This window comes from Salvelinus sp. IW2-2015, linkage group LG26, assembly GCF_002910315.2.
Source record: "Salvelinus sp. IW2-2015 linkage group LG26, ASM291031v2, whole genome shotgun sequence".
NCBI lineage: Eukaryota > Metazoa > Chordata > Actinopteri > Salmoniformes > Salmonidae > Salvelinus > Salvelinus sp. IW2-2015.
The window spans coordinates 9,925,466-9,938,008 of NC_036866.1; the positions used below are offsets into that span (position 1 = coordinate 9,925,466).

General features: G+C 41.9%; 1 protein-coding gene across 1 annotated transcript in view; it reads left to right on the forward strand.

Annotated features, from left to right (window-relative positions):
* Positions 1-12,473, forward strand: part of abca7 (ATP-binding cassette, sub-family A (ABC1), member 7) — a 42,706-nt gene extending 30,233 nt beyond the window's left edge. The window contains exons 40-50 of the mRNA XM_070435092.1: positions 283-406; positions 7,465-7,594; positions 7,941-8,064; positions 8,186-8,248; positions 8,394-8,500; positions 8,784-8,925; positions 9,061-9,195; positions 9,303-9,406; positions 9,542-9,634; positions 9,929-10,178; positions 11,158-12,473. Coding sequence (XP_070291193.1) covers positions 283-406; positions 7,465-7,594; positions 7,941-8,064; positions 8,186-8,248; positions 8,394-8,500; positions 8,784-8,925; positions 9,061-9,195; positions 9,303-9,406; positions 9,542-9,634; positions 9,929-10,178; positions 11,158-11,568 — 1,683 coding nt within the window. The 3' untranslated portion in view covers positions 11,569-12,473. The remainder of the gene's footprint in view (positions 1-282; positions 407-7,464; positions 7,595-7,940; positions 8,065-8,185; positions 8,249-8,393; positions 8,501-8,783; positions 8,926-9,060; positions 9,196-9,302; positions 9,407-9,541; positions 9,635-9,928; positions 10,179-11,157) is intronic.
* Positions 12,474-12,543: the final 70 nt, after the last annotated feature.

A 12,543-nucleotide genomic window follows, 5' to 3' on the forward strand; every position in this document is an offset into this window, starting at 1 on the left:
ATGCACTTGACTATGATATTATATCAGGGCTACTGATTAGTCTCAGGGCTCTGCTGATATTTAGATTTACAACCAACACTCGGTCAGCTGAGGCTGTCTGGTTACATGGTACAACAGTGTACTACTTTAAATGTTGTTGTTTTTTCAACTTGCTTGCACCACTACAATTGCAAAATGTTTGCCACTGTTACTGGAAGCAAACATGGCTGCAGATTAACAAATCAGATTTGAATGTTATTTTACTATGGTATTCAGACATGAACTCGTCTGTCTGCTTTTCAGCACTTGAACGATATCAACAAGATCCTAAAGAAAGTCTTCCTGATCTTCCCCCACTTCTGTCTGGGTCGAGGCCTCATCGACATGGCTAAGAACCAGGCTATGTCGGACGCTTTCCAGAGACTGGGTATAATAATATTTTTTTTTATTGTGACCAACTTTTTATTTAGTTTAGTATTTTTTTCCCAGAGGGAGGGCTTACAGGTACAAAAAAAACAGTCCGCATTCTCCATTTCATCGTAAAATGTTTCCTTGGTGTTAAATAGTCTGTGAACAAACTTAAAATGTATAAATTGGTGGTTCGGATTAAGGGATGCCAAGGAAATATTTTTCCATATTCTGTTCCAGTTACAGGGTTGTTCAGATTCAATTAGATCTGTGGACCATACTTTTTTAATGGCTATCTCATAATATGAGCGTTCCAAAAGTTGTTTATATATTATAGAGATCAGTTCTTTCAGGATAATTTATTTATAAATCACATCATTGGATGGTTCGGTAGTTGGGTTTTCCAAGGGACTCCATAGGCCATCATAGCTGGAAATACCATTTAMAGTTTGGTACGGATAGTCCTCCTACGTCCTTCCCTTTTTCCAAGATTGTTTAACTTGCCATATACAGTGCCTTCGGAAAGTATTCAGACCCCTTGACTTTTTCCACATTTTGATACGGTATCAATCAAATTCATCAGCTGATGTCACAAAGTGCTGTACAGAAACCCAGCCTAAAACCCCAAACAGCAAGCAATGCAGGTGTAGAAGCACGGTGCCTAGGAAAAACTCCTTAGAAAGGCCAGAACCTAGGGAGAAACCTAGAGAGGAACCAGGCTATGAGGGGTGGCCAGTCCTCTTCTGGCTGTGCCGGGTGGAGATTATAACAGAATATGGCCAAGATGTTCATAGATGACCAGCAGGGTGAAATAATAATAATCACAGTGGTTGTCGAGGGTGCAACAGATCAGCACCTCAGGAGTGAATGTCAGTTGGCTTTTCATAGCCAATAATTCAGAGTATCTCTACCGCTCGAAAACAGCAGGTCTGAGACAGGTAGCACGTCCAGTGAACAGGTCAGGGTTCCATAGCCGCAGGCAGAACAGTTGAAACTGGAGCAGCAGCACGGCCAGGTGGACTGGGGACAGCAAGGAGTCATCAGGCCAGGTAGTCCTGAGGCCAGCAGCACGGCACATCCTTATTCTAAAATTGATTAAATAAAAAAATACCCCATAATGACAAAGCGAAAACAGGTTTTAGAAATGTTTGCAAATTTATTACAAATAAAAAACAATGCCTTATTTACAAAAGTATTCAGACCCTTTGCTATGAGTCTCAAACTTAAGCTCAGGTGCATCCTTTTTCCATTGATCATCCTTGAGATGTTTCAACAACTTGATTGGAGTCCACCTGTGGTAAATTCAATTGATCGGACATGATTTGTAAAGGCACACACATGTCTATATAAGGTACCACAGTTGACAGTACATGTCAGAGCAAAAACGAAGCCATGAGATCGAAGGAATTGTCTGTAGCGCTCCGAGACAGCATTCTGTCGAGGCACAGATCTGGGGAAGTCTACCAAAAAATGTCTGCAGCATTGAATGTCCCCAAGAACACAGTGGCCTCCATCATTCTTAAATGGAAGAAGTTTGGAACCACCAAGACTCTTCTTGGAGCTAGTCACCTGGCCAAACTGAGCAATCGGGGGAGAAGGGCCTTGGTTAGGGAGGTGATCAAAAACCTGATGGTCACTCTGACAGAGCTCTAGAGTTCCTCTGTGGAGATGGTAGAACCTTCCAGAATGACAACCATCTCTGCAGCACTCCACCAATCAGGTCTTTATGGTAGAGTGGCCAGACGGAAGCCACTCCTCAGTAAAAGGCACATGCACGCCCGCTTGGAGTTTGCCAAAAGGCACCTAAAGAAGAAGATTCTCTGGTCTGATGAAACCAAGATTGAACTCTTTGCCCAGAATGCCAAATGTCAAGTCTGGAGGAAACCTGGCACCATCATTACAGTGAAGCATGGTGGTGGCAGCATCATGCTATGGGGATGTTTTTCAGCGACAGGGACTGGGAGACTAGTCAGGATCGAGGCAAAGTACAGAGAAATCCTTGATGAAAACCTGCTCAGGAACTCAGACTGGGGCAAAGGTTCACCTTCCAACAGGACAACGACCCTAAGCACACAGCCAAGACAACGCAGGAGTGGCTTCGGGAGAAGTCCTTGAATGGCCCAGCCAGAGCCCGGACTTGAACCCGATCTAACATCTCTTGGAGAGACCTGAAAATAGCTGTGCAGCAACGCTCCCCATCCAACCTGACAGAGCTTGAGGATCTGCAGAGAAGAATCTGAGAAACTCCCCCAAGTATAAAAACCTGTACTAAAAACCTGTTTTGTTTTGTCATTATGGGGTATTGTGTGTAGTTTGATGAGGATTTTTTTTATTTTAGAATAAGGCTGTAACTTAACAAAATGTGGAAAAAGTCAAGGTGGCTGAATACTTTCTGAAGGCACTATAAATGTTGAGACCGCACTATGAATTTGATCCAAATAGCTAGAAGGGGGAGCCATGGGAAGCATTGAACAACAGAAATTCAGCCGTGGCAATATATTCATTTTGACAATAGATATTCTGCCGGTTAAAGCAACTGGAATATTATTCTATCTACTGAAGTTGAATTGAATTGAGCGTTCTGTTAAAGTTTTTGGCAATGGTTTTATCTGAAGAAGGAAATACATTACCAGTCAAAAGTTCGGACACAACTACTCATTCAAGGGTTTTTCTATTTTTATTTATATATACTCCTAAATATTTTAAATGGGAAACAATTGGGATTTCATAATTAGAGATGGAGTCCTCCATCGGGGTCTTGAGATTCAGTATGGCTGATTTAGTTAAATTCAGCTTTTTTCAAGTTATAAAATAATCTGTAATCTTCAATGTGTTTGGGAGTGATTGAGATACATTGTCTAGATCAGTGGTTCCCAAACTTTTTATAGTCCTGTACCCCTTAAAGCATTCAACCTCTAGCTGCGTACCCTAGCACCAGGGTCAGCGCACTCTCAAATGTTGTTTTTTGCCATCATTGTAAGCCTGCCACACACACACTATACGATACATTTATTAAACATAAGAATGAGTGTGAGGTTTTTGTCACAACCCGGCTCGTGGGATGTGACAAAGAGCTCTTATAGGACCAGGGCACAAATAATAATATAATAATCAATCCTTTTGCTCTTTATTTAACCATCTTACCTATAAAACCTTATTTGTTCATCAAGAATTGTGAATAACTCCCCACGGGTTAATGAGAAGGGTGTGCTTGAAAGGATGCACATAACTCTGAAATGTTGGGTTGTATTGGAGAGAGTCTCAGTCTTAAATTATTTTCCACACACAATCCTGTGCCTGTATTTAGTTGTCATGCTAGTGAGGGCCGAGAATCCACTCTCACATAGGTACGTGGTTACAAAGGGCATCAGTGTCTTAACAGCGCAATTTGCAAAGCCAGGATACTTTGAGCGCAGCCCAATCCAGAAATTTTGAAGTGGCTTCTGATTAAATTCAATTTTCACAGAACCGCTTGTTGCAATTTCGATGAGGCTCTCTTGTTCAGATATCGGTAAGTGGACTGGAGGCAGGGCATGAAAGGGATAACGAATTCAGTTGTTTGTCATCTGTTTCGGGAAAGTACCTGCGTAATTGCGCACCCAACTCACTCAGGTGCTTCGCTATATCACATTTGACATTGTCCGTAAGCTTGAGTTCATTTGCACACAAAAAAATACCTGTGTGTTGTCCTTGTTAATACAGACAGAGAAAAGCTCCAACATCTTAATCATAGCCTCAATTTTGACCCGACATTGAATATAATTGTGGAGAGTCCCTGTAATCCTAGATTCAGATCATTCAGGCGAGAAAAAACATCACCCAGATAGGCCAGTCATGTGAGAAACTCGTCATCATGCAAGCGGTCAGACAAGTGAAATTTATGGTCAGTAAAGAAAACTTTAAGCTCCTCTCTCAATTCAAAAACACGTGTCAATATTTTGCCCCTTGATAACCAGCGTACTTCTGTATGTGTAAAAGCTTTACATGGTCACTGCCCATATCATTGCATAGTGCAGAAAATACACGAGAGTTCAGGGGCCTTGCTTTAACAAAGTTAACTATTTTCACTGTTGTGTCCAAAACGTCTTTCAAGCTGTCAGGCATTCCCTTGGCAGCAAGAGCCACTCGGTGGATCCTGCAGTGTACCCAAGTGGCGTCAGGAGCAACTGCTTGCATGCGTGTTACCACTCCACTATGTCTCCCTGTCATGGCTTTTGCGCCATCAGTACAGATACCAACATGAGCAGCAGCAACGTTTGGCTACATACAGACTGTTAGTGGAATTCCCGCGAGAGAGTAACGGTTAATGTGATTGGATGTTAATTATTTGACTAGGCTACCTGTAACGCTCGTCGTTAGGTGGAAGAGAGGAGGACCAAATTGCAGCGTGGTACGTTTCCATATTTATTGGAACACTTGACAAAACGAACAAAACAATAAACGGAAATGAAACTAACGACGCTACAAACCTGAACATGTGAACATACAGACAACGAAGAACGCAGTGAACAGGAACAATCACCCACAAAAAAACAGTGAGGACAGCCTACCTAAATATGGTTCCCAATCAGAGGAAACGTAAAACACCTGCCCCTGATTGAGAACCATATCAGGCTAGTTGACAACCCTAAACCAAACATAGAAACACATAACATAGAATGCCCACCCAGCTCACATCCTGACCAACTAAACAAGACTAAACAAAGGAAATAAGGTCAGGAACGTGACACTACCTGTATTTGACATTGTTATTTCGCTGAACACTAGATGGTTTAATTTTATTTTTGACAGTGAAACGAGGCTAATCGGGTGAGAAAAAAACCTCACCCAAATGTATAGCCCTGTTGAAAAATATAAATGGACTGTTTGAAAATGTGAAGGAAAAACAACGTTTAAAAAATGTAAATATGAAATATATGTGAGGTTTTATATATTATATATATAAAATAATTGTGAATCACATTTTTATCTTGCGTATTCCCGATGGCATTGCGTGTACCCCTGGGGGAATACCTGGTCTAGATATAATAAAATATTGTCTGTTTTTAATGAGAAGTGATCAGTAGATTTGAGGGAAATTGGTGTTATTTCATTCGATTGATGAATTTGCCTGGGCCAGGGGTTCCATGGATAATAAGAGTAGCAAAGGTGAAATTGGATTGCCTTGTCTGCTGCGTCTAGTGATTCTGAACGGAGCAGAGCAGATATTTCCTGGCTGAGGGATTGGCATATCCAGTGCCTTCAGAAAGTATTCACACCCCTTGACTTTATACACATTTTGTTGTTACAGCCTGAATTTAAAATGGATCAAATTCAGATTTTGTGTCATTGGCTTACACACAATACTCCATAATAWAAWWWWWWTTAAATTACAAGTTAATTAAAAAGGAAAAGCTGAAATGTCTTGAGTCAATAAGTATTCTACCCCTTTGTTATGGCAAGCCTAGATAAGTTCAGGAGTAAAAATGTGCTTAACAAGTTTCATGGACTCACTCTGTTTGCAATAATAGTGTTTAACATGATTTTTTAATTACTACCTTATCTCTGTACCCCACACATTATCTGTAAGGTCCCTCAGGGCAGTGAATTTCAAAAACAGATTCAACCACAAAGACCAGGGAGGTTTTCCAATGACTCACAAAGGACACCAATTTTTTTACTTTATTTAACCAGGCAAGTCAGTTAAGAACAAATTCTTATTTACAATGAAGGCCTAGGAACACAGAACGACAGATTTTTACCTTGTCAGCTCGGGGATTCGATCCAGCAAACTTTCGGTTACTGGCCCAACACTAACCACTAGGCTACCTGCCGCCCCAAAATTGGTAGATGGGTAAACAAAAACAGACATTGAATTTCCCTTTGAGCATGGTCAAGTTATTAATTACACTTTGGATGGTGTACCAATACACCCAGTCCCTAACTCAGTGTCACCCAGGTGTCATTCCTAACTCAGTTAAAGGAGAGGACGGAAACCTCTCAGGGATTTTACCTTGAGACTAATGGTGACTTTGAAACCCCATAGAGTCGATTTTGCGGCTCCGTTGAAATCTAATTAGCATAATAATAAAAAATCCCTATAAAAAAGAGATATTTGTTTTTTTTGCATTGGATACATCTCAATCCACCGCATCCACTGATGTTGCACTTCCGTATCTGCAGTGAAAGGTGACAGGGCTTGAGCAGTGTTTGTCAGACCATGAGACATCCCGAAAATCGGTATTCTCACAAAATCGCCTGTAGCGTCCGAACGGTTTGGCCTACAAACTACTGTGACCCCTCTATGGAACGATGAGACTCTCACAAACTCGATGGTGTTCTCCATTTTGCTCTACAAGAAGCGTCTTGGGACTCGTCTGAAGTCAGTACAGTCAATCTGCAGCGTTTGAACACTTTGGGCTATACACTAAAGCTGTCATCAAGGCAAAGGGTGTCTCCTTTGAAGAATCTCAAATGTAAAATATATTTTCATTTGTTTAACACTTTTTTGGTTACTACATGATTCCATATGTGTTATTTCATAGTTTTGATGTCTTCACTATTATTCTACAATGTAGAAAATAGTACAAATAAAGAAAATCCCTGGTATGAGTAGGTACCTTTTGATAGGTACTGTATATAGGGATAGTGCCAGAAATAAGGGGTAAAATAAAAACATGTTTCCTGATCTTACTAACATCTCTCAGATATAAAACCAACACTTCAGAACAAACTTCCTTTAGATATTTGGGGAGGAGTATCTATCGTTCATTGTAGTGAATCTGTAAATCAATGACTTTGTATGGGCTAATAGCAAATTTAAGGCCAAATTACAATTTTCATTAAAAAAACGTTTTATTGATATTTTTTTAATACCTGAAGGGGTCTTAAAATTCTAAATCATATAGCTAAATGATCCTTGGTATGACCTTCTTAAAACAATTCCATATAGTTTAGTAAAATGTGGCTTTCTCTGTTGAGAGAAGAGGAGTTCTTAATGATAATACTCGTCTAAATTGTCAACATCAAATCAGTGCCAACGACATCATCTGGTTTGAAGTGAATTCATTGTTTCCATGTGGGTACCCATGTCCACAGGCGCAAAGCAGACCCTGGACCCCCTGGAATGGGACTTTGTGGGGAAGAACTTGTTTGCCATGGCTGTGGAGGGTGTTGTGTTCTTTCTCTTCACAATACTGCTACAGTACAAATTCTTTGTCAACTGCAGGTAGGTACTGTGACCTCTGCTGCTGGTATTTCAGTTGGTAAAATGTAATCTCATTCATAGATCCCTTTTCAAATACTGTGCTTGTCAAATGCATCTTTCCTAATTCTTTGCTCAAAATTATTCCTGATCATAATGTGATTAGGTGTATTGAGTGAGGCACTCCGACACAATGCAAAAGCACTTTAAGACCTAGTGAAGAAAACGACATAAACACATTACTATAGTATTGCTATCATTATAGGTGAAATCTTTACCTCTTCTCCATAGTGTCAGATCAGTGAAATCATAACATTTTTATGGGCTCAGTACTTCTCAGGTCATCTTACTCATAAGTCTATTCTTCCAGGCCCTGCTCTGAGCCTGAGTTGCCGCCTCTTGGCCCGGAGGACGAGGACATCGCCAGGGAGAGAGAGAGAGTGAAGAGTGGGAAAGCCCAAGCCGATATACTCACCATGATGGACCTGAGTAAGGCAAGTAAAACCAACTTTGGACTTGTAGATGAAAAAGTTGGGTCATCTACTGTATTTTAGGTTTAAATGCATGGGATATAATCTCTAAGGGGTTTAAACGGATTACCCTGTGTTTATGCAGGTGTACAAAGCTGGCAAGAAGCCAGCAGTAGATCGTCTGTGTCTGGGTATTCCTCGTGGAGAGGTGAGAAATAGAGCTGTGTTTCTGTCAGCCACAAATCTACTGTTGACTCTATAGAGCACTTAGCGAGGGCATTGAGTAGCACACTATACATGTTTTAGATAGGTGTGACTGTGAGTGTTGAATTTTCTCTGCCTCTCCCTGTCAGTGCTTTGGCCTGCTGGGGGTAAATGGGGCTGGGAAGACCTCCACGTTTCGCATGCTGACTGGAGACACTGCGATCACCTATGGAGAAGCATTTCTCAGTCATCACAGGTAAGTAAGACCAGTTTGATTAAGCGGTCACCATTTACTCTGTAGATATACCAAATATGTTTGCGCTTTCCTTCCTGCTATTTTATGACATTATTCATATGCTGAGTAGCTGTGAAAAAGAAAGTAATATAAATCATTTATCATGGAAGAAATAAAATTACTCTCAATGACATAAGAGGGAGTGAAAGTGAGTCTAGAAATGCTGTTCCCACATTCATTGTATCCATAATGATAATTCCTACCGCACTAACCCTACATTATACCTGTACTATGTGATATGTAGTGTGCTGACGGAGATGGAGCGGGTCCACCAGCTGATGGGCTACTGCCCCCAGTTTGATGCCATCTGCGACCTGCTGACTGGCAGGGAGCACCTGGAGTTCTACGCTAGGCTCCGAGGGGTGCCAGAGGAGTCTGTGGCCAAGGTACTTAAAACCCACACACACAAAAACACACACACACACACGACCTAGCTACACACCAAGTGAATAGGGTAGCAATTCACCCATAGCATTTGTCTTAGAAAATGTCCTGACAAATGTAACTTGTGTCCCTCTAAGGTGGCTCAATGGGGAGTGAAGAAGCTGGGGCTGACCCAGTACGCAGAGCGAGAGGCCGGAGGCTACAGTGGAGGCAACAAACGCAAACTCTCCACTGCTATCTCCCTGATCGGAGCTCCTCCTGTTATATTCCTGGTAGGTATGAGAGAAAGGAGTGAGTGGATTTCTAAAATAAGATGATGCTTTCCTTTTCTCATATCTCCTCTAACCTACAGTTACGTCTGCACTCCTGTTGTTTATAGGATGAGCCCACCACTGGCATGGACCCCAAGGCCAAGAGATTCCTGTGGAACTGCATCCTGAGCGTCATCAAGGAGGGAAGGGCCGTTGTTCTCACCTCCCACAGGTAAGTGGTGCTATTCATGCCAACAGCGCACCCTCCTAGGCCTCAAACTTGGTCTATTTAATTGAAGTCTTAACACTTGTACGGTATGAACATTGGCTAATAATGGGGTGTTTTGCTGTATGTGTGTGTGAGCAGTATGGAGGAATGCGAAGCTCTCTGCACACGAATGGCCATCATGGTGAACGGAAGGTTCCAGTGTCTGGGCTCCGTTCAGCACCTTAAGAACAGGTACAAGTTTACTGCTGATTTGACTCTCTTTATAAGGTATCTTAGTGTAACATACATGATCACTGTCAATGTATAGATATGATCACACTTCAAATTGTCCTAAACTCAGTGATACTGTCCTTTTTATAGGCCTTCACTCGCCAATATCATTATGATACAGACCTAACCCATTATACAATTTAACACACAATACAAATCTCCATACACATTTAATACAGTATCTAAACCGGCACTCTTTTAAGACTTTCAAATCCCTCTCCTCTCCCTATTTCCACTTTGTCATCTTTTCCACAGGTTCGGGGACGGCTACACGATCGTCCTGCGCCTGTTGGGGACCAAGCCTCCCGAGGATCCGTGCCCGGTGGACACCTACATCAAGGGCTCCTTCCCGGGCATCGAGCTAAAGGAGAGGCACCAGAACGTGCTGCAGTACCAGCTGCCCTCCCACTCCTGCTCCTTGGCGCGGGTCTTCGATGTGCTTTCCAACAACCATGAGGAGCTGGGCATCGCCGACTACTCAGTGTCACAGACCACCCTGGATCAGGTAGAGGTCATTCAGGTGTCAGTCACGTGGGATGATTAAAGGTTGAGGCTGGGGGATTTCCTTCATAGAATCAGTAGCAAAGACTCCAATGTGGGGAGAGAAGGGAGGGAAGAAGTAGATTATAAAATGTCAGATTACACTGAAGAGGCTAGCAGTTGTTTGCCAAAGTAAGTGAAACACTGACATAAAGCATCTTAATAGCCCATTGGGCTATTAAGATGCCTGAACAGCTTCAATGCTCCTTGGCATAGACGCCTGAACAGCTTGAACTTGCTCCTTGGCATAGACGCCTGAACAGCTTCAATGCTCCTTGGCATAGATTCTACAAGTGTCTGGAACTCTATTGGAGGGACACCATCTTTCCACGAGAAATTACATAATTTGGTGTTTTGTTGATGGTGGTGGAAAAAGCTGTCTCAGGCACCACTCTCTCCCATAAGTGTTCAATTGGGTTCAAATCTGGTGACTGAGACACACACCCTTTAAACCCCCTATGCTCCTTTAAGATCCATCTTTCAAAGTCATTGAGATCGCTTCTTCCAGCCATGGTCAGAGATGCTCATGTCTCCTCCCTAACAATGGGAGTCGTTGTCCCAAAGGTGGGATGGCAGGTGACAAGCTTAGGTCCAAAATAATCCCATAGAAATGTATTTTAGACAGATTTATGAGAGATTAAAACCTCTCACTTCCTCTCTGCCATGGTAGATGGGATGTTAATTACTTAATTAACTYAGGAACCACACCTGTGTGGAAGCACCTGCCTTCAATAAACTTTGTATCCCTTATTTACTCAAGTGTTTCCTTTATTTTGGTAGTTACCTATATAACACTTCAGAATTCATTTTCTACTTATTCACTGTGAGGCACTTGAACAGGGCACTTCTTCCTCCCTCCAAGCACCTACTTCCATCTCATCTTAAACCATGCCCGTGTTAACCCTTCAATGTATGTGCTTTACCTCCTCTCCCCCAACCTGCAGGTGTTTGTCAACTTTGCCAAAGAGCAGAGCGATGACGACCTGCTGAGGGAAGTGACAGTCAACGGTGGGACACCAGCACCTCAACCCAGAAGAGCGGCCCAGCCCACCCAACCAGGGCAGACAGCCAAACCAGCTCAAACAACCAAGCCTCCCCAGTCTGTCAAGTCCTCAGACGGCAGACCCAGAGAGACCAAGCCAAACGGGGTCACGGACAGTGGCATGGCGATGACAAGCAGGCCACAGGAGAGGCCCCAGTCGAGCAGGGGAGAGAGCAGGAGAGAGTTAAGTAGTCGGAGGTCAAGCAAAGAATCGTCCGCCAACGGATCCAAGGGCACAAGGGAGACTTCAGGCAATAAGGATCCGACCAGTCTGTTCCTAGTGGGTAGCAGCACACAAGACAGCAGTGTGTAAAGTTATTGGGGAACAGCCCCCTTAATGGACAGACCGGGAGCGCTGTGCCCTCTAGGAGAGGGGGGAAAGTACTACCGGATAGCTCCTCTAATTTCTGGGTGTGGTGCCTTGTTCATTCTCCATCACAGCTATACTGTAGTGCTCCAATACATCCAAACGAATTGTATTTACCTCCAATTACATACATGCACTTTCATTGGTCAGGTCTTTTGCTTATTATTTACTTTTTATTTGTCATTTCAATTTCTAAATGTTTTGAAAATGAATGATGGAATAGTGGTATTCCTCATGGGTCAATCATCTAGTCTTTCAATATTTTAGCATTTGCATTTTGCCTAAAGCACTTTAACTGAAAAATGCTGCACAAAATGATTATTACATTATCACTGAAGATGTTCAGGGCAACAAAATCATCAATATCTTTTCACATTGGTCTCATGTTTTGCACAGAGAGAAAAAWATATATTTTTCTGATGTCCAGTCACGTTTATTATTTGATGCTAAAAACATGGTTTATTTGCACTGGCACAACATTGAGATGTACAGTTACCAGACTGCATACCAGACTCCAAACACTGCCTTCATTAGGTAAACTGTTGTTTTTATATAGTTTTTTTAATCTGTTTTTAATTGGGCTCATGTTATACTGTATGGAACTTGAAAAAAAAAAATATGTAGCTGTAAATCCAAAGCAGTTTACTACTGAGCTGTACTGCAGTCTGACGTATTGGAGAGATACAATAACTGATAGGCATGTGTAGAATATCTATACATACAATTGAATGTATGGTCTTATGATGTACTATATTATGCTTGAACATTCATACTTGATTGTGTGTATGATTATTTATGTGTACATACAACTAGATGTATACAGAACATATAGTAATAAATCTTTAAATGGGGATACGTCTATCTTGGGTATTTTGTTCTAACAACTTTATTAACAAGTACAATTTATCTATTGTTGATGGT